The sequence below is a fragment of the Centroberyx gerrardi genome, chromosome 18, assembly GCF_048128805.1.
Source record: "Centroberyx gerrardi isolate f3 chromosome 18, fCenGer3.hap1.cur.20231027, whole genome shotgun sequence".
In the NCBI taxonomy this organism is placed as follows: domain Eukaryota; kingdom Metazoa; phylum Chordata; class Actinopteri; order Beryciformes; family Berycidae; genus Centroberyx; species Centroberyx gerrardi.
Genome location: NC_136014.1, coordinates 4,749,746 through 4,773,189, shown reverse-complemented (window position 1 = coordinate 4,773,189; position 23,444 = coordinate 4,749,746). Strand labels below are relative to the sequence as shown.

Genomic DNA, 23,444 nt, shown 5'->3' with positions numbered 1-23,444 from the left:
ATGCCTGGACCGAAAAAAAAGAGGCAAAGTAAAGTATTAAGCAGAGCGGTAAATTGAATGGAGACGAGTGTTGCTCTCAAGAGGGATTTGAAGCATCTTGTCATGCAGATAAACAGCTCTCTCTGAGTCGCTGCTCATTGTTCTATTGTTAGGACGCTCGATGCGCCTCTTTAGTCCTTTTGTTGTTTAAACTCTGGAAAGCCTGTCTGTCTGCGGAGTGTGAGAGAGAGAGAGAGAGAGAGGGATAGAAGAGAAGAGGTAGAAGGGATGAGGGAATACCGAGTGAGACAGAAAGGTGGAGAGAGAGATGCAGAAAGTGCATTTGTGTGTACCTGTACACATTTATCCATGAATGTGTGTGTGTGTGTGTTGTGCATGTGTGTGTGTACATGTTTGTGTGTGTGCACTCAGAGAGAGAGAGAGAGACGGCTGGTAGACCTTGGCAGGGAGGTAACAGTGTTGACAGTGATCTAGTGCTCCCAGGCTGCTGATAGTGCAACACATAGCACCCATACAGAACAGAATAGATGAGCATGAAGTAGAATAGAATAGAATAGAATAGAATAGAATGGAATAGAATAGAAGAGTGGAATAGAACAGAACAAAATAGCACATTAGAGTACTGAGTTGAGTTGAATTGTATTGAAGTAAACTTTATCTTTTCTACAAGTCTATGTTCTGCTGCCTTTGATCTTCCTTAAAAAATACATTTTCATCTCAAGAGATTAAGTCAAATAAAGGTTAAAGCTGCACTCGGTAAGACTTTTATGTAAAAATTCACCCATCTCATCAGCCTAAATCACAAAGTGGGTCTGCCACAGGGAAGAGTGTCCCATTCCCCCTAATTGAGGCGCCATAGATTCACTGTCCAAATTAAACTGGTGTCAGTATGGTCACAGGTGGGAAATCTTCTCCTCACACAAAATGACAAATTGAAACTTAAGAGTGAAATCCAAAAGTGTCTCCTAAACAGCATTGAGCAGCGCACTGTCCAGACAAAGATCCTTTCTGTCTGACCCACTGTGTGTGTATGTGTGTGTGTGCACCAGGTACTACCACTACGTGTACACCTACTATGTCCCAGCCAGCCTGCTGACCATGGTAGACCGCATGGCTAACTGCGAGGACATCCTGATGAACTTCCTCGTGTCGGCCGTTACCAAGCAACCGCCAATCAAAGTCACCCAGAAGAAGCAGTACAAGGAGACCATGATGAGCCAGGTGAGGCTGTCTCATTAGCATTATACTCACAGCTCACTGGGCAAAGCTGGGGACACACTACACAACTTTTAGGCTGATTGTAGCCATAAGGACTGATTTTCTAGATCAGAGCAAGTTAGCGTTCAGAGTTCAGAACTTAAATCTCTAGTCCCCCGAACCAGTTAGGACCGTCACCATTATTTCAAACATTTGGGGTTTTTTCAACTAGAATCTGGACAAGTCCTGAGCTTGGAATCATGAGGTTCTATCTGGGTGGAGTGCAGTTCTGAGATATCGAGCATCATTGAGCATCTTTTATATTTAACCCCATCAGGTTCTTCTTTAAAAAAACATAAATAACACCAGACAAGCATACAGTAACATCATTCAAAAATCATGAATATGTGGATAACTCAATTTTGATATATAAAAACAAGTCAGATAGATCCTTAGAATTCCAAGCTCACAAAGTCTTGACGTACTCCTGTAGTGTGAGCTGGTCAACCAATCTGGAGCGAGACTGGCAATATCCAATGAGTTGAGCACAAATCATGAAGAAACATAGTCAAATTCATCAAGTTCATACATGCAGGCACACACACACACACACACACACACATACGGTATAAGCACACTCAACCAAACTATAAGGGTCAAGTGAAAGAGCTGATAGCGAAGGAAAATGTGATATTTTTACACAAAATGGGTGCATTGCCAGAGTGCCTTCTCCTCCGCATCACTTTTTCTCAATAGAAAAGAGGATGAGATTCTCCTCTCCCTCAGCCAGATGAGCAATGGTGGAGAAGCTTCGGGCTACACACAGCTCTGACCTTCTCCTTGGGAGATCCCTATGTATGTGTGTGTGTGTGTGTGTGTGTGTGTGTGTGTGGTGTGGCCAGCCCCACGTCAGGCACTGATTGATGGCCTGACCAGAGGCAGGACGATGACTCGGCACTATGGACTCAGTGATTAATGTCTTAATTGTGAAGGCAGCGCAGCAAACCTAGATTTACTCCCTCTTTCTCTCACTCTCCCTCTCTTTCTGAATATCTCTTTCTTTTCCCCTCTCTCTCTCTCTCTCTTTCTCTCGCCCCTGATTTGTTACCTTGCTTCAAGCAAGAGCAGATAGCCATTTAACGCGGAAAAGTTGGAAGAAACGGCTGCACTTCCACCTTTGAGGGAACTTTGAGAAAAGATGAGGAGAATTTTGAAGGGACAAAAAGAATGACTGATTGACATTTTCCTAGTCCAGAATTTGAGATGTTTTGTTTTGGGTTTTTTTTTATATCTGGGACAAGAAAAAGCACTCAGATTTGTTCAATTTCTATCTGTCTGTCACTGTTTCTCTCTCTCTAGCTCTCTCTCTCTATATATCTCACACAGTTTGAATGCACCATTAACCATTAAAGACATGTATTTGCTCTTTGCTCAGATGACCCCATGTTGGACTCTTTGACCATAAGTCCTCGCTCCTGTCCTGCTCATAGAATTAGTTTTATATAACATAGTTTTGCTTTTACACTGTGTTTCCCTTTAACTTCTGTCCCTTGAACCTATGTTGTCCAGTCACATGGTAAATATGAAGTTTCTAATCAAAGGATTTACCTAAAGGAAAAATACTACCCATATAACCTAAATTGAGGGTTCAACAATGACCTACATAGTTCTATTGTTAAAGAAGAGACTTGTGGTTTTGAATGTAGCAGATTTTTTTTATTGCAGTGTCTGCTCATACTGATCCCCTGAGGGATCAGTATGAGCAGATTCCCTCTGATCCATCAGAGGGAATCTGGCTAACGCTAATATACCTAATGTGGCTAGCAAGCCAGCCATCCACTTTTCTGTCATGTAGAGGCGACATAACACACCCTCCGGTGGCCATATTGGAGTTGTCCTCTGCTTTTTGGCAACAACAGCTGAGAATAGCTGAATGTAGCTATAAACTTAAGACTCGGCCATCTCAACAGTATGGAACAGTTAATTTTTGTGCTGTTTTTAACTGAAGACATCATTCTGGATACATCTGATTGATTTTGTTATAGTATCTGGTCAGCTAACCATCACTGCCTTGTTAACACATCTGATTTGCACAATAGCTAAAATTACGTGGCTAGCCTAGTAGCTTGTGGCTATCAGCTGCATGTAATATTAACATAATTAAGATAATAGTGACCAAATCCAGAGACCCTTGACCTACTCTGGCTAGTAGCTGGAGCAGCAGCTAGGAGTTGCAAGTTAACATTAACATTAACTGCTTTGCTAAATTAGCTGGCTAAACCAACTGTTTGATTTGACTCTTCTCAACCTAGAGACTAGAGCTAAAGACAGTTTGCTGAGTCACAGTAACCTAAATTTGGAAACAAATCTACCTTATCAGACCATTCACTTTTGCTTATATCATTACTAAATGTTACCCGCACCATAATCTCAATTCAAGCACAAATTCAAGCAGAACAGTAGGTTAGAAAAGGGCTGTCATTATACGTCAAACCAGTAAAATTGTGTTTGGGTCAAGCCTGGTGCAATCAGTCTGAATGTAATAACATTGCATAATGTAATACATCATTACATTATGCAATTATTACATTATAAGATTACATATAACATGTAACATTTTAACTTATGATGTAATAATATTAACCAAAATGATAATAATTTGTAAGAATCCTCAAAAACATCATGGTTATGCTATGTTATGTTATATGTGAATGTTGCAAGCTTCAAATGGGGTTTTATTATTCATTGTTATTTATTATGTCTTTAACCTTTAAGCATCAAGAACAATTAACAATATGAACACACTCTCTACACTCTAGTGACTAAAAGACATAAACCTGTACAAAGTATTCAGATACTATAATATAACACAACTCTTGTTTGTCAGTCCTTTACTGTTGCTATCAAAAAGGATGAAATTAACTACCTGACAAATCCTGTTATTATTTCTTGCTTTGGTCCTTGTGGAACTCTGCTATGTTCAGAATGAGGAAAAAGAACAAAGATAAAAGAAAATATTTTTTTCATGAAAGCAAGCTCATCCCAAAAATGTTTCAAAACGCACTCACTGTTCTGAAGAAACACAATAAACTCAAATCTAATTTCAAAAGAAGTCCATCTGGCACAACTCATGCCTGGCCTTCATTCATTTTGTATTTTTTTTAGAGAGGAGATGTTTGATTTAAAGTGCTGCTTTGACTAGATTTTTCATAGTTTTATTAGTCCACCTGACCCCCAGTGCCACCCCCGACTCCACCCCACCCAACTGCAGCACACAGAGAGGATCTGCTGCAGCTGCTCCCCTCCCGGTCCCTCCACCCCCCACTACAGCTCATCAAAGCAGCCTGCTGCCCTCCACCTTGCCCTCAGCTGTTCCCCCTCCAACTCATCCACCATCACCCACCCAGGGGCTCTGGCCCCCCTCCTCCCCCATCTGTCCATCTCTGATGACCAGGTGAGGAAGCAAGGCAGCAAGACAGGACAGCATCATGAAGTCCCCCAGCAGCTACTCAACATGGCTGAGGCTGCAAATGGTTCCACTATTGTGGGGAACAATATGCAATAACGGCATAGTTCCAGGACCAAAGAAGGGGTGCCCCTCCATCCTTAAAGGATAAGTTTGGCAATTTTGGACCTATATATAATTTGTCTCTTCCATATCTGTAGTACTTGGACCCACAGACAATATTGACTCCAGAGTCAGCTGTCAGTTGAAACAGTGAGCTCTGTTGCCTCTTGCTGCTAACAATGAGTCTAAATGGGGTTTGACAAAACATCTCCAAAAAAGCCATTTGTAGGCTCCACAGGGGAGTTGAGAGTAAACATGACACAGTTCCACCATTACGCACACTTTCACTCATCAGGAAATCACAGAACTATTTTTCTCTGTTGCAGCACAGACTGCTGTGGAGTGAAAGTGCATTACTGGAGGAGTGATCTAATATTGTGGACAGTCAGGTCAGATTGTAAACAGTAGAGTTTGGTAAATAAATAGGTAGGTAGGTAGTAGGTGGTTTGGACTCATTGTTAGCAGCAAGAGGCCTAGCAACGGAGCTCACCGTATCAACCGACAGCTGACTTCGGAGCCAAAATTCTCTGCAGGTCCAAGTACTACAGGTATCTAATAGACAAATTATACAGTATATAGGTCCAAAATCACCAAACTTATCCTTTAAAGACTGTGGAAGACTTTGTAGACCTGTGGCAGTAACATCACACATCATGAAGACCTTTGTGAGGCTGGTGCTGAACCATCTTAAACCCCTAGTGAGGGACTGGACCCTCAGCAGTTCACCTACCAGGCAAATATTGGAGTAGATGTTGCTCCACAGGGCCTATCCCCACTTCGATAAAGCTGGCATGGAGATGCAGATGAAGTGTATCAGTGAGGACTAGGAGGAGGATTGTAGGGGTCTGGTTGAGAACTTTGTTGTGTGGTGCCAGGTGGATCACTTGCAGCTAAATGCCAGTAAGACAAAGCAGCTGGTGCTAGTAGAAATCTTGCCAAGGAGCCTCTGACTCTTGTTTCCATCAAGGGGGTAGTTATGGAAGTGTTGCAGTCCTACACACACCTGGGTTCCATGTGGACAGCAAGCTGTAACTAATACTGAGGCCCAAAGCTGTTCTTAGTAACAATATATGCAGTAGACTTCTTTGTATGTTCTACCTGTCTGTCGTGGCCAATGTCATATTCTGTGCTGTGGTTTGCTAGGGTGTGTCTATGAACTAAGGGGGCTCTGTCATTAGGATGAACCTGGTTGTGGAGAAACGAATGGTAGAAAAAAATCTGGGCAACATGCTAACTGAACAAGGACAATCAAATCACTGCTTCAAGTTTGTTGCTACAGTTTCAATGTCATTTTCTTCTGGGATAAAGAAAGTGTCTGTCTGTCAGTCTATCTATCTATTTGACCACCTAGTCATCTAACCTTCTAACCAAGGAGACACACACCTCAGGAGAAACAATTGCCTCAGGAGATGATTAATAGTATGAGCAACATCACCAACAAAAATGATAGACAGCCTTGAGTGAGCAACTAATCAAGGTCATAAAGTCTCATAGCAAACACATAAAAGACACTGAGACAAAGTGCCATCAAAACAATTAAAGAATTAGAATGATTTTTTGAAGATTTCAGATAGCTGAGAGGGTTACATTATCAGTACATTATCAGTTAAAAATATGATACAACCTTATAATGTAATAATCGCAGGTTAATGCAATAATGTATTACACTATCGGGAAAAAAGTTATTACAACATCAGTCTGAAGATGTTATTACATTATCTGGCAATTTAACAGGTTTTAACATATAACACATAACACAATAACAGGGATTACATTTCTGAATCATGTAGAGGGATATTTTATTACATTTTGACAAGTTATTGCATTATCTGATAGTGATTACATTATCAGTCGCTACAGTGCTGCTTTGATTGAATCCTCAATTCCTCTAATAGACTTTTCTTCTCCCTTTCTCCCTCTCTCCCTCCCTCTACCCCTCCCATCTCTCTCTCTCGTTCCTCTCTACCAAGGGCTCCAAGTCATCTCGGTGGGCCGACCCGGACCACTTCGCCCAGCGTCAGACCTGCATGAACGCCTTCAGTCGCTGGCTGGGCTTTATGCCCCTGGTGCACTCCCAGATGAGATTGGATCCGGTGCTGTTCAGGGACCAGGTTTCCATCCTGAGGAAGAAATACAGGGACATCGAGAGGCTGTGAAACGCTAGAGGACACACATCGAATCACAGAGAGAGATAGAGAGAGAGCGTGTGTGTGTGTTCTTGTGTATCCAGATAGAGAGGCCGTGACGGGAATCCACACACCGAACTCACATATTTGTAGGGTTGTAAAGACATACTCACACACGGTATGGGATATAAAAATGACAAATCAAAGACATATGAGGGCATATACAGAAGGACACACAAAGCGTTTCCCTGTGTATTTCTATGAACGAACACTGCGTGGTTGATAACAGTAAGCGACTGTGCATACCTGTTATCTGCGACAATACACACATGGACATAAATGCATGGATACACATGCAACAAGACCTGGACGCATTCAAGGCAGGCTCGGTCCTGAACTTAGACATATGCGATGCATGGTTTGAACAAGACATACTGAGACAATTGTACTTGCAAAATGTAATGCGTTTGAACCCAAAAAAATCTAAGAGACGTGTATATTGTGGATATTGGCCCATTGACAGTAGAGTCATATCTGTTATGGGTTACATTCATTGCGGGTTCAGGTGACGAGTCAAAAGAGACACATTCTGTGAGGTTGGGTATATAGATATACTATATATTGTGTGGTCAAAAGACAAAAGGGACATACGTTGTGGCAGCAGTTCTCTCGAACACCCAGAGACAATGGCAATATGCCTCTTGTATTCTATTGTAGATTTTCAGCGGCATTTCTTGTCTGTATGAAGCAAATAAAAAAAATAAAGAGATGTTACGTTATAAGGCGAGAGGCTGGGACTCAACTTTATTCCTTACTTATGTTGTATATTCATTCCTATCTTTTTTTTGTTTTTGTTTTTTAACAAGCTTCTATCCTTCCTTCCCTCTCCCCGTCTTTCCCTGTGTTGAATTATTTTTTTATTTAGGGTTTTACCTCAATTACTTGATGAACTGACTTCTTAATGTAAGGGCTGATAGTATGTAATTGTCCATCAGCAGGTTGTACCCTTGAAGAACACAGTCATGTGATTTAGGTTTAGATCAATATGGGTTTTTGGAGGTTTTTTGAAGGGTTTTGATATTCAACATTCAACATTTAAATTTGACAATTTTCAGACTGTTTTACAGACCTTTAAGTAAAATCCTCCCACACCACACTGGAATCATTTCTGTGGTCTGACATGAAATAAAAACTAAGAATAGAAAACACTTGAGCGGGTCAAGAATAATGTTGCACTCTTCCCATTGTTATTTCTGGTATGTTCTACTTTACATTCTCAATGTTTTATCATCTATGAAGGAAAAAAAAAACTTCTAGGTATCAAGTTCATAATCATTTCACACCAGTTTGATTTGCTTTATTAAATGTCATATTTCTGCATGAAAGCAAAATCTCCATCAGTGATGTGAGCCGTTACCTCAGACTTGACTCACTGATGCAAATTGTAAATCAGTGAAGTCTGTGTTATTTATTCCTACCTTGCAGCCTGAAGCCGACTGTTGTCACTAATTTCTCCTTTTTGCAGCCAGGTCACTGTGACCTCCTCCTGCCTCATTGGAAGCCTTTTGGGTATGCTAGTCAAGAGCCTTGGCTTGGTATAAGATGGCAGCGCTGCAGTAAATCATGGTCTACTGCTCAATTTTGAACCATTAGATTATGCAATTGAGACACCAGTAAAACCCCCACTTATGATCACATCTACATATTATGGTGAGATGTTAAAAATGACAATTAAGAGGAATCATTCAATAATTTAAGCTTTTACTAGCATTAGGCTGTGATCACATAAGATGCTTTTTTGAATGTGCATACACCTTTTTCAATGGTGTGGTCGTGGCAGGCATGCATCTCCTCCAAACCATGCACCTTGTGTTTTGTGTTGCTGCCCTGGGCTCCAAGCTCACATAATGCACAATGTCTCAACTTGAGACAATCATGCATATATCAATGTGAAAATAGCCTTTGAAATAGGCGCTATCTAGGTGAAGCGGTTCGACGAGATAATGAGACAAGATGATCCTCTTCTTCAAGAGCAAACAGCAATCGCTAACTTTCTCTTGTCCATTTTTATTTTCAACATTAGCCCCTTTGTTACTTTTGGTTAGCAAGCTATCACTAATTATTGTATTGCAATGAGAATAAGAGAATTGAGCTCTGCTCTCTCTGTTACTAGTGATGCTCACAGCTGCACTGTGAGCAAGAGAAAAAAGTCTCCTATCTGATAACGGCCTTAGACTGAGCTTTACAGACTTTCCTCCTTCGTGTTCCCCTTTACTCGACCCTCCTTTAGTCTTGGTTTGGACTTGGACTCAACTATGAAACTCAATGGCAGTTCGAATCTCCAGAACAGCTGGGAAAATGTGGGAGGGGAAAGGGAATGAGCAACCCCTTCCTCAACAACTACTATTGAGGTGCCCTCGAGCACGACATTTAACCCCCAGCTGCTCCAGTAGAGCTGCTCAGTGACCACCAGTAGAAGACTGTGGTTGTACTGGGCAGCTCCCAGTGTGAATGTGTGTGAATGTGATGGAGGCCGGAGCTGGGAAAGAGCATGGAGCTCAGTCAACTTTCGTGGATAAATAAAGGCTAAAAAAAAATCCAACAAGAAATGAAGTTTTCATGTATATAATGAGCAAATTCCCAATGTTGACCTAGCACACACACACACACACACACACACACACACACACACACACACACACACACACACAGCCCTTTCATGTATGATGGGCCACTCCCATGACCACGGAGGAGGGGATCAACCAACCATCCTTTCCATGGAGCTCCCTCTTCTTTTCTTCTGTCATTTTGCATTTGCCTCTCCCTTCATCTATCAATTCTTCCATCCCTCTGACCCCCATCTCTTCCTCTGTCTCACCCTCCTTCTCCTCCCTCCTTTCAGAGACAATAATCATGAGAACCCAATCCGACTTTCTAGTTTGTCTCACACCATACCTTCATCTATCCCCCTCTCTCCTTTGCTTCCTATCGCTCCTCCCGTTTCCTCACGTTATCTTTCTCCCCTATTCCCTCCCTCCTCTCACAACCAATAACCAGAACCTCTTTATCATCTGAAGGTTATTATTTCTTCCCTCCTCCCCTTCCTCTCCCTCACATCATCAAATGAACTACATTCTCATAGAGTTACATGCACAGTAATATCTGTTGATTCTTTGGGATAATAGTATTTATAATATACTTGGGTTTTTTTCAAATGAGAAACCCAAGTAACACAGCTGGGATATATCTATATTATCCATATTGAGGCATGCCATATGTACACCTTTTCCACTTTACTGATATTTTTTTCCATGGTAATAGTTAGAATATGTTTGTGGCACTTTACTCACATTTTTTTCTTGTGTGTTTAACATAAATGTCTCTATGGAGGAAGTGCTTCAGCGATCAGAGTTGTGGCTGCTGTAATCAGGTGCTGCAGTTGCAGAAATCTAAATAAATGAGGTTTGCCAAGATGAGATTCATGTGCTAATTGTTCGAATGGCATAAGTATATTATCTGTAAACAAATCAATTGATCTCCTTATGTCCGCCCATGCTTGAATGCGGGTATTTGAGAGGCCTGGTTCTGGATTTCCTTGGAGTAAAATAAAGGAATCATCATTCACAACCCAGTCAGATAGACATCGCAAATGTGCAGACAACCGAGTTTATTTTTGGGTAAGTCTAGGCCGCTCTTAGAGCTGGACATTTGAAGTCTAGGTCTACGCTTGCCTCCAGGGCCGGACTGGGACAATAATTCAGGTCAGGAGTCTTACCCTAAACCAGGCCACTCCGCACACAATGACCACTGAAGACTGCAGCCTATATTACAGTGTATGACTGTAAACTTTCCTTCCATTCTTATTGTCCATTGCAAACAACCCACACCACAAGAAATGGCAGAAGTGCTGCCATTACAGCAATACATACAGTGTACCTACCGTAATCAACTGTAGTCTAAAAATTGCCGAATTTTTGCATGTTTACACACCCACACATTTGCTGACTTCCTGTCAAAAAAATGTAAATCCATTCCAAAGATACCTACAAAGTCCCAAGAGCACTCCATTTCACATAGGTCACAGCTTCATTCACTACAAGCTTGTACCAACAGCATGCATATTTTAGTATTAGCCCTGTACCTGCCAGTTCCTCTGAGCTAGTAGGCTTTTCCTACTTTTTCTCCACTGCTACTGTAGTATCAGCGCTGCTGCTCTCTCCACCTTTGCAATGGAAAAAGTAAGAGCACAATTTCTTTCTCAGTTTACTGTCCCATAGACCATAGTAAATCCCTCCCTTTTACCACTGTATACAGTACAATGATTTGACATTATCTAGCATTGCTATCAACTATTTACAGTGTGGCCACTCTCCCGGTTCCCATATAAAGCAGCTGAGCCACCCATTCAGGTTTTTAAGGTTTTATTGGAGAATAAAATAGGAATCATTTGTATGGAATATAAAGTCCTTGGTAGAATGGTCATCTTAAGCAGAGCAATTCGGCCTAACTAGGATACAACAATCAAATTCTAGCGTTCAAAGTCTTAAAATTGGCTTTGTACAACTGATGAAACTTAGACGTTATAAATACGCCCAGGTACACAAACCCTGAGGGGGACCACTTAAAACGGAATTGGGGATAACCTCAGGGATTGGGAGAAAGAGAATTTACCAAATTGATTTATGATATTGATAAGAGTGGGGATAGAGATCTTGGGGTTAGGAATAAACACAAGAATGTCATCTGCATACAGAGTGATTTTGTGTTGAATTGGTCCAACTCTAACACCAGATATAGTGTGGGACCTCCAGATAGTCTCAGCTAAAGGTCTGCTCACTTTTCAGTAAAGTGAACACCCTGTGTGCAGACCTGTCTAATACAATTACACCAGACCTGTCTAAACTGTGAGAGAATCACACAATTTTCAGAGCACATAATGTATATCATTCTGTTATTTAGGAGAGCGGCAGCTCTCCTACATTTCGGAGTTCACCACGGACATACGGCATGTCGCTGGCAAAGCCAACCTCGTCGCCAACTGCCTCTCCCGGGCCATCGTGGGGGCCGTTCACTTGGGACTTGACTACGCTCGCATGGCAGCTGATCAGGCCGCCGACCCGGACGTGCAGGCTTACAGGTCGGCTGTCACAGGGCTGCAGCTGGAGGACGTGGTTTTCGACGACGCCGGCACCACACTCCTGTGCGACGTCTCCTTGGGTCAGCCCCGGCCCGTCGTTCCCTCTGGGTGGAGACGGCGTGTGTTCGACGCCGTCCATGGTCTCTCCCACCCGTGCAAAAAGCCATCTATAAAGCTGGTGGCGGCCAGGTTCGTCTGGCACGGGCTCAAAAAAGACGTGAGAGACTGGGCTGGCACCTGGAGTGCCAGCGCTCTAAAGTGCACCACCACACCAAGGCCCCCCTGGCGCAGTTCCTGGACCTGGTGGGCCCCCTTCCCCCCTCCCACGGTTTCACTTACCTCCTCACCATGGTGGACAGGACCACTCGATGGCCGGAAGCCGTCCCGCTGTCGTCGACGACGTCCATCGAGGTGGCCCGGGCGTTCATCGGGTCTTGGGTCGCCCGGTTCGGCACCCCATCTGACCTCTCCTCTGACCGAGGCCCACAGTTTACGTCTGAGCTCTGGAACGCGGTCGCAGAGGGCCTGGAGGCAAAGCTCCACCGCACCACCGCGTACCACCCACAGGCCAACGGGTTGTGCGAGCGGTTTCATCGCGCCATGAAGGCCGCTCTTCGGGCCAGCCTCAAGGACAGCGGCTGGGTCGACAGGTTCCCATGGGTCATGCTGGGCCTCAGGACCGCCCCTAAAGAGGACCTCCAGTCCTCATCTGACGAACTGGTTTACGGCCAGCCGCTGCGGGTCTCAGGGGATTTCGTCCCTAACACCACGGCTCCCTGGTCTGCAGCCCGCCAACGAGCCACGCTCCGGGACAACGCCAGTGTTTTCGCACAGGTCCCCACTTCGCATCACGGCCTCCCGCGGTTTCACATCCCCACAAGTCTGCAGTCGGCAGGGTACGTTTTCATCTGCCACGACGCCCACCATGGGCCCCTGCAACCTCCCTACGACGGCCCGTTCCGCATCCTGGAGGCCGGGGACAAGCACTTCGTGGTGGACGTCGGCGGCAAGCCGGAGCACGTTTCTGTGGACCGCCTCAAACCAGCTCACCTGGACTTGGACCGACCCGTTGGCCTGGCCCTACCCCCGCGGCGGGGGCGCCACCCTGCCCTGCCTCCACCCCACGCCGCCGCAGGGTCCCCAAGGCTCCTCCTGCGGGTGCCCCAGCCCCCGCTCCCGTTCTGCTGGTTGTGGCCAGGTCATCCGTCCCCCTCCACGTTCACTTTCTCTGTTATGGTGAATTCTGGGGGGACGTATGTGGCGGACTCTATAGACATTATTCACCATAATCTGTGGTTTGGGTATAACACACGCAGTTATATTGTGTGCTTCTCAGGGTTAAGGAGACACAATCCCTTTAAGAAAGTCTGGTTTTCTGAGTCTGACGTAATGTTGTGTTTTTGAGCGCGAGGTAAATTGTCTTGCTCTGTGGGTTAAAAATAAATGACACACGAGTTGGTGTAGTCAACGAGAGAAGTTGTCCATCTCCGCATTCCTGTCACTTCTACAGTATCAAATTAAAATGATCATCAAGGTCAGTCATTGTTCTTCTGGTAAAATAATGATATCTGGTCACAATGCAGGCAGCACAGAGAGACAGGGAGAGGGAGAGGCATGCTGAAAGCAGTGGCCAGACAGGGACATGCTCTGGAGATACAGATGATACAGATAATTCCAATTGGTAGGTGTGTTTAAAGTCAGTAAACAGTAAGCAACTGAACAAAACAAAACGAAGTGGAGGGGCAGCCACTATCTTGGAGAAATCACAGACTATTCCTATAAATGTGAATTCAAATGGTCAATGTAGTCCTCAAAACTATGTTCTAAATGTGCGAATTTTCATATATAAATATCATAGAATTGTGGGAAATGCACTTAAAAAAAAAAAAAAATTCTGGGGGAGGGCTCTCATTTGGACCCCCCCAATGTCTGTACCATGGTTACGCCCTTGGATATAGGGCACGTCAAATCTTCCCCAGAAAATCCGTACTACCTTCCTCTTTCATTCAAGGTTGTTAGTGTATCAGACAAGTGTGTTGACTCGGACCATTTCCCATTAAGGGTGAACTATTCTCTAAATAAAACCTTTCCCTCTTTTCTCCCACTAGACCCTCTTTTTATACAGCCTGGCGAACCACCCAGAGCCAACAGATGATTTAGTGAGAGCTAGAATGGCTGGAAAAGAGTGTTTTCATTTCACTTTGCTTTAGGGAATTCTCCTTTTGGTGTTATGATGCATGATAATGGTCCGTGCAGCCTGCAAAACGATGTGTGTGTGTGTGTGTGTGTGTGTGTGTGTGTGTGTGTGTGTCAGATCATCATGTACACATTATCTTATGTATAACAATGGCAGAGTTAAGAGTACTCTTGAGGCCAATAACAGCAACAATACCCACTGTAGCACCTAGCTGTGAAAAAACATTTTGCTGAAGAATATTATTTATTTCTGCATGATAAAATCACTAACTAGTCCGTTTGTCTCTGTTTGCCTGACTGGCTCTAACTGGCTGTTGCCTCAGACAGTAGAGCATGTCTCCAGTTTTATACAGGCAGATACTCTTGGAAGTTGCTCTAGTTCTGATGTACTTAATTAAAATTGACCACCTAATTTGCATGGAGAAGTGCACAATGTGCTGCTGTACATTCTGGTACTACCCAGAAAAAGCAGGTTTCTTCAAGGGTTCTTTGGTTCAAAAAAATCATTCACCATTTGCAATTAAAATTGGACAGCAAAGAATTCTTCCCACAAGGACGAACTGTGAGGCAGCCCAACGCTGTTCAATATTATAATCATGAACTTGGCCAGAGATTACAACAATCCACAGCTCATGGTCCCATTCTCCAAGACGCAGAAGTCAAATTTTGTTTGTTTGCCGATGATATTCTCCTATTACCAACCACAAGAAGGTCTGCGAGAAAAGCTAAATATTCTAAATTCCTTCTCTCAGACTTGGGCTCTGAATTTTAACCTGAATAAAACAAAAATAGTGATGTTTCAAAAAGAGGTCCAGATCCCAAGAGAACTATTTGACTCTTTGTGGAAATTGAATTAAACATAAAAAGTATCATAATTCCTTATCTCTCCTCATCAGTTTTATGAGTAACGGCTGTGAAAGCGCTGAAAGTGAAAGCTAGATGGGCATTCTATCATGTAATAAAAACAAATATTCAGACCTGGTTCAAACATTTCAAATCAATAATTTAATCAATTGTATTCTATGGTAGTGAAGTTTGGGGAGCTAAAACAAAACTAAAATTCCAACATGTTGTTCATATCCATATTAATGAAGATAAAGTTATGAATAAGCAAGAATTGTCTTCCTTTGTCCATTTTGGTGAACGAGAGAAAAACGCATAATGCCAAATTTAGGTTTGGCCGAGCTATTCCAATTCCACGCTTGGCTTCCTATTCATTTACTGTGGGAATCATTTTTAATAACTTACACTACCAGTCAAAAGTTTGGGAACACCACATTTTTCTTTATTTTTACTATTTTCCACTTTTTAGAGTAATAGTAACGACATCAAAACTATGAAATAACACAAATGGAATTATGCAGTGACCAAAAAAGTGTTAAACAAATCAAAACTATCTTATATTTTCTTCTTCTTCTTTAAAGTAGCCGCCCTTGCCTTGATGGAAAGGCAAAGGCTTTGGAAAGAAATTCATACATAGGATCAACTTCACTATTTATATTTGTCTAAGAAACACATTTAAAGCATTTAAGCAGAAGCCTTTAGATCAAAATGGCTTTAAGATGATGAAAAACATAGTACATTCAATCAGGTGTGTCCAAACGTTTGACTGGTAATGTATTCAAAATATAACTTTTTAGACATTTTGAAATTAAATAAAATAATAAAATGAATACTTACCCAATGCTAATTAACAGATTGTTTTTTCATTGTACTAATATGCATCAAATGGCCGAGCCTCTTGTTTATCACAATCACCTTGGCAAGGAGAGGGCAGTTTGCCTAACATCCCGCAATGCCGAGCAGTATGTTGTTGTTTTTTTTAGGCGATATAGTATGAGTGCAGCATTACTCTGTATCTCCAGCTATCAGGCTGTGTTTTTCAACAGGGTCTGTGTGTCTGTATTTCATTTTGTCTGTCTGTCCCCCTGCCTGACTTTTATTTAACCCAGCGGTCTGATGTCTTGTCATTTCTGTTTGATGTGCAGCAAGTTTGGACTTCACTTTTGATGTTTAGGCTTGGCTCCGGGGTGGCACGCTCCCTGCAGATATGTCACCTGTGTGTGTGTGTGTGTGTGTGTGTGTGTGTGTGTGTGTGTGTGTGTGTCAGAAAAGTTGGGAAAGCGGATGGTGGGGTCAAGTGAAAAAGCCAATAATGGTAGACATCAAGCAGGGACAGCTCAGTCCTGAGAGAACTGTGAAGTTTATAAAACACACACCCACACACACACACACACCTCAGAGATACACCGCTCAACCAGATAGATAGTGCAGTTGTTTTGAGAGGAAAATAAAGATTTTCTGGATTACAAAATAACATTAACAGTAAGAAAACAGTAGCAGCAGGTCGTCTTTGTGAGTATCTGTCGATGTAGAATCCCACTTTTTTTTCATAGACAGAAGACACAAAAGTTTGAGAAAGACTTGGAAAAGGAGGAAAATGTGACTCTGGTGGCTATGGTGCTTTTCTACAAATTAAGTCTCCCGTCAATGGAAAAGCTCCGGAATGACATTGCTGGAAATCTCGGCCCTCTGGACATGACCTGAAATCTTAGCCTCCGGTTTCTAGTTTTGGGAGGGAGACAAAGCCCATGCAAATAATATGCGTAATGAATGGTACTCCCCTTTAATTATAATCATACCCTCTTTTTTGCGCCTCAGTTCTTCCCATCTAGTGTGAATCAGTGAAGCACAGAGGAAAGGTCTCCTCTGCTTTTATAAAGAGCTGTCAATAGGGAGTCCAAACCATAATAATACCTTGCAGACTGTTCCCTTGGCAGCAGGCGTTGACTTTTCTGTCTATTCAGAGAGACACACAAATACAGTATGTACGCATGTTAAAGGGCTGTGTCTCCATTGTGATCAATACAGGTCAGTATTAGAGTGATTGGATGCGATCAAGCCAGAGTTCCCCCAGGAGAAACCTAGACCGCATCACATCACCCGCACTCACTTCTCCCCTTTTCTACTTATTGGACAGCGAACATGGATCCCTGTTCCTTTTAATGCCAGGATAAGCCAAGCAGCACATGAAGCATGAGCAAATAAATCAGAGACGGGACAGGTGGGGCAGGAAGGTATGAAGGGCTTTCAGGTGATGTAAAGCGGTGGTTCTTAAAGTGGGGTCCGGGGACGCTAAGGGGTTTTTGAGGGGGCTCCCCAGCAAAATGAGGAATAGTTTAATTTTGCTATAATTGAATTTACTATAAAGTGAGGATGCATAAAAAATACTATGCTAATTACAGGTTACACTCTCACCACTATAGTATTTCCCAACACAGAGTGTAGAAATCAATACTAAATCAGCAACTAAAATCTTCCCATAATGGTCCCTGGGGCTAAAATCTTATCAAATGGGAGTCTCATAGTGTGTGGGGTGCCAAACTAAGCTAAATAACAGTCCAGATGACTAGTCCAGAACTTTATGTCTTTATTCTGGCCTAATGTAACCTGCTGGTCAGGATCATACAGACAGGCTAAGCAGCTAAATTGGATGAATAGTATCAGCTTCCACGTAAAAAACAATGCTGACATTTTCAGTGTCATAACTACAATCCACTTGTTGATGATGATAACTAATTGTAGAAATTGTTCCAGTGAGCCATCAACCATTTCACAAAACAAATTAAACTAGAAGACAAATTAACAAATCACAAAACAAATTAACAAATTACAAAACAAGCTTTCTCTTTGCTGATTGGACGTTGTTAATGTCACTCTTAGTAATTAGGAAGTAACATCATTGGTGGAGCAGGAGGGGAGTGTGGGTCTTCAGAAGTGTATGTGCTGGCCATATTGTGGCAAATGTTTTGATGATATTCTCTAAATGTGTGTCTTGCTCAATTCATAAAAGGTCTTTCGGTGAAATTATTTATATTTATATTATTTGACCCACAAAGACAGCTTGGAGGCTTGCTTTATAATCTTCTCTTTTTACTGTTGCTCTGATTCCATCACACATACTATTGTGTGACTGGAGGCAAAGAAGTATCACTCAGTGTCCAGGTCAAAGTCCTTTTGACGATGTATGATGATGATTTTGAAGTAGATGACTGCACAAGTGCTTGAAGTTTTTATATTGAGATGCTGCTCCTTCTGGCTTTTCTTCTGGCATTGTGAGTTACACTGACTGATACTTTGCAATCATTTCATAAGGACAATACAATTCATACATTCACTTTTATATCACTATGATTAAATTGTGAACATTTCAACAGTGCACTAATATCATGTCGTCATTAGTTTTTATGTTTAGTATTATAAGTATTTTAAAACCCAGTGTAAAATTCAATAACAATTTACATTTTTGGATTTGTCTGAGTTGATGTAGGCTAAAAATTACTGTAGAAATTGTATACTGGTTATTTCTCACGTTCTTCGTCATATTCTCATATTTTCTAATTTGTTATATATTGCATACATCTTGCATATGCTATTTTTTCATATTGTGCATATTTTTCTTCTTCTTTTTCTTGTCTCAAGTTTGCTCTACCACACAAACAAATGCAAACACTGTAGTGACAGATAGCTGGATAGCTGACTTTCTGTTATTAGAGGGCTACTGCAGGAAATGGTTGCCATCAAAATCTGAGAGTTGGTGTGTGTCCGTTACAAATGGAAGATGAGATGGTGCACTGCACACGCACACACACACACACACACACACACACACACACACACACACACACACAGAGAGAGAGAGAGAGAGAGAGAGAGAGAGAGAGAGAGAGAGAGAGACAAAAAGACAAAGAATGATAAAGTAAAAGGAAGGGATATAGACTTGGTACTGTACACACTTGAACATTATTAAGGGTTATTATTTTGAAACCGCTTCAGTTTAGTGGTTTTCACAACTTTCCAGTCACTGCACACAATTTCAAGGTGGGAAATCTGTAGTGTTGGTATCAATACAACTATAGCAAAGTTGTCAAGAATGGCAGATATAAAATGAGAGTTGCTATCAATATGAAGTGAAAAATAGAGGTGTGCTTTATTAAGTAGATCAGCCAATAGGAGTTCCAATCTAAGTATATATATAGAGAGAAAATACAATAGAAAAACTACTTTTACAAATGTTTGTTTCCCCATTCTGTACAGGCTCCTTAAAATTGAAAATCATGTTCTATAGTTAATGGTGTATAGAACTGTTAAAACTGGCTACTCTAATTCAGATATAGCAAAGTTTTATATTTTGGTTTTCATTTGTGTTTACTTCTGGTTGTAGTGAGTGTGTCTTGGAATTGAGAACTTTTGAACTAAGTCTCTGCACATATTTCTGTACAGTCTGATATGACTAGTAAGAGGGAAAGCTTTAGGCGTGTTATAATCTGGAAAACCTGTGAATGCATTATTATCCCCTGGAATCTTGAAACGAGGAAGTGCTCGTCGTGTAATTGATTCTGCTTGATCACGGCTGTCTCTGCAACTACAAGGTAAAAAGGTGAATTCTAAGCTTTTAAAGGACACAATTAAAACCTTACCAACATGCGTTCAGCCTCATTCAGTGTGCTCCCCAGGTTTTGGGACAGTGACAGTTTTTCAAACTTCACCCCTCTTTTCAGGATTCTAAAAGTTAATTAATTAAGTTAACAGATTAAGCTTATATTCAATAAAGCATGTAATTTGTAGCCAAAACTTCTTCATGTGCAATGACTTCTGAAATTGATCCACTTGGCTCTAAATTAGGCAAAATGAGTACATGGGGTGAAAATCAACTAAACAGTCTGAGTTATCAATCCAACTTAAACTCATCAAAATGTTGTTGTAGAGCTCTACAATTGGGATGTAAAATTTTAGCAGATGGCAACAGTGGCTCCATCAGTGGAAAGCACAACATGACCAACAACACTAACACTAGCTCCTCTGTTACTGTAAGTGCTATTAGTCAAGGTAAATAAAGTTGCCACTTCTTAGTAAAGTGATCTGCACATTTTGTGTTGTTGGTGATGTGTAAATATATTAAAAAAATGCATATCTGTTTTTTAAGAAAAAAGGATTGTGTTGCTTAACTAATCTTTTGTGGTGATCGGTAATGCTAGCAATTTAGCCTATCTTATCAACATGGCAAATATTCATCAACAACTAGGGATAGGACGATATGCTTATTTCATGATACGATTCGATACACGATATGTGGTTCACGATTCAGTACAACCATGATAAGATGTAATAAATAAAAGTTCAATGACAACAAAGTCTGACTGTGCAGAATTCTGTTTATTTCTGAGACACAAATTTTTCTAGCAATGCCATTGGCTTGCTAGAATGTAAACAATTTAAAAATGTCATTACAAAAGTGCAAATAATATAATTTGGATGGAGAGCTTGTGAAATCTCATTTGTGATTACTACAGCAGAATAAAATGCAGCTAATATCACGATTCATTTTTCTGCCCCATGATACGTATTGTCACATTTTTGTATCACGATATATTGCATTTCGATATATCATCCCATCCCTAGCTTCTACTGTAGTTAGCTTAATAACATTAGTTACATCGTAATGCTAGGTTACCGGCATTGCCTGTGATCTTACCCTAAAATGCAGACCAGGATATCTTCTTATGTTGTGAATCCATTTTCGGTGGATGAATGGGTCTTTGGTCAAGCGATGAAAACTTTGTCACTACAAGATTCTTTAGGCCGACAGACCGACCTGTCAACCTCAGCAGTGAAACTACTCCCTAGGTGGCTGAGCGAGTGAGCAAGAAAAACATCTTAGCACCAGCAGATGGCGACGTGATGAGGGCTGGGTAGGCTGGGGCCAATATTCGCTAATATATATATATGTATCACAATATTTTCCACGGTATCAAATATCGGAATAATACAGAGTCCATCACACAGTTTGTTTTTTTGGATTCGGTCTCAGCAGAGAGCTCACAACGAATGCCAGGGTCAGCAGCCTACAATTGTGGGTGCATTCGGCAAATCTACAAGTGAGACAGCTCCAGGTGGAATGAATGCACCACTGCTGTCACCCGTTACTTAGTCAAAGGTACGCTGCCATTATACACGGTCGAGAAAAGTTCCTTCAGGGAAATGATTGAAACTTTGGATTGTCAATACGAACTGCCCAGCCGCAAATATTTAAAGAGTAACTAACCCCCACCTAAATCTGTGGTGAAGTCTGACACCTAATGGTGAAAAGTAGGGTACTGAACTGGTCATCTGCTATTGGCTGGCCTTTGTGCCAGGTGATGTCACCACCTGTTGTACTCTATAGAGCAGGGGTATTCAACTAGTTTGGAATTGGGGCCAGATAATTAAAATGTTACCAGTTGAGGGGCCATAGATTTTCGATTTCTCATTTTTTTAAGTATAGCTGCTCATGCATGTTCACAAGTGCAATTCACAAGTGCAATTTGGTCTTCTCATCTAGTTCACATTATTTTTAAACAAAGTATAATTCCAAAGTGGATTGCAAAATACTGTATTACGCAATCTAGTAGGCATATCTTTAATGCTGCATTCCATTGTACTCGGAACTCAGAGAAAAACAACTTCCAACACGGAAAAATGCAACAGAACGGTCGTTCAAGTCGGAATTCCCAGTCGGAAACTCGGACAAAATTATTTCCACCCGAGTTGTCCGACAGAGACAGTGTCTGTTTTGTACCACAAACCTCAATAAAAAGAGAAAAAAAGTTTGTTGGTTTATAACATAATGTACATTCTAAACTCATATCCAAGCATTTTGCAATTTAACAATAAATGGACATTGTTGCGTTTCGTAGGGTAAGATGGGGGTGCGTTTCCCCCCCCCCCATCTTATCCCATTACACATATCTATCCTGCCACCCCTTGATAATGTTCAATATATGCGCATAATGAAGCATGTACATATAATACATCTACATATACTGTATATCTATGGCATCTAGGTTTGAGATCTTTAAAACCTGGTCACATTAGCAAAAATGCTTATCTTCTTTCCCCATTAATGTTATGCAGGTTAATAGTAGGCTATGTATCTAATAAAAGTCACATACAAACATTTCACATACGCTGCCTGTATAGTTTGGTTTTGTCAAAGTTATCAACTGTTACCATTTTGCTGTTTACCAACAGCAGAGAAAGTCAAATATGTAAAGATATGCCAAAAAAATTACAAAAATAAATGTAATAAATTTGTGGCTTGGATGGAAGTGTGTATGTTTATTCTGGCAATTTTTTTGTACGCTTAGCTCCATCTCCCCATGTGTATCTACAGTACAGAGGGAGAGACAAAACTGTACATTCATACATCCATCTGTCTTTCTCTACCGCTCCGTTTGACTCGATCACTGCTGACAGCCAGTCTCTCCTTCCCTTTCATCTCCCTTTTCTTTTCTTTTTTTCAAAGCTGTCAGCATCCATCCCATTCGTTACAGCTCTATTATGCAGCTCTGCCTCTATGAAAAACAAACGCATGAATAAATCATACCCAACCCCAATCTCTCTGATTCATAGAGTTTGGATAATTATTCTGTTTTTCACGAGAGCGAGAGAGAATGTCCATTGATTTTTTTTGCGTGACCCTAAACAGTTTCCAAGGTTAGGGAATTGGAAATTGATCGGCGCCGAGCGATGATGAAGAGAGGAACGGACTCGCCGAATAGCCGAGGTCACCGGGGAATATCCAAATATTCAAATCTCTCTCTCTCTCTCTCTCTCACTCTCTCTGCTCTCACTCCTCAAATATCCATGACCAAATGGACTTATAATTGGAAGTCAGGGGCCCCAGAAGTACTCCTCACCCTCTTTCTCAGTGGTCTAGATATTAGTTCTAGTGAGTTAGTGGGTTGATTTGAGCACATGGGGAGAAGATGAGCTCCACTGTAATTGTGTGCCAAAGAGAAAGTCATTAGAGGAGGCCCATCACTACTGTTTGTGAGGGACTTTCTCTCTCTCATCCTTTCATTTCCCCCCCTCTTTTTTCCTCTCTCATTGTGCCATCTCTCTCTCTCTCTTACGCACATTCACTCTTCCTCGCTTCCAACAATATTTCTCATTATAACCTGTCTCTTTACATTTGTCAAATTGGGCTGTCACCCCTGATGATATCAGTGTGTGTGTGTGTGTGTGTGTGTGTGTGTGTGTGTGTGTGTAATGGGACACAGCAGTGACTTGGCTCTCCAGAATGCCCATTCCCCCGGAGATTTCTCACCACATGCGCCCATACATACACACACACACACACACACACACACACACACACAGTCAGAAAGTCCTATTTACT

The 23,444-nt window shown here is 41.7% G+C and overlaps 1 protein-coding gene across 4 annotated transcripts in view; it reads left to right on the top strand.

Moving 5' to 3' along the window:
* The window catches only part of LOC139912423 (exostosin-1), a 357,310-nt gene extending 350,389 nt beyond the window's left edge, over positions 1-6,921 (top strand). For all 4 annotated transcript variants that reach the window (XM_078289725.1, XM_078289724.1, XM_078289723.1 and 1 more), the window contains 2 exons: positions 1,050-1,221; positions 6,736-6,921. In XM_078289725.1, the coding sequence (XP_078145851.1) occupies positions 1,050-1,221; positions 6,736-6,921 (358 nt within the window). The remainder of the gene's footprint in view (positions 1-1,049; positions 1,222-6,735) is intronic.
* The last annotated feature ends 16,523 nt before the right edge of the window (positions 6,922-23,444 follow it).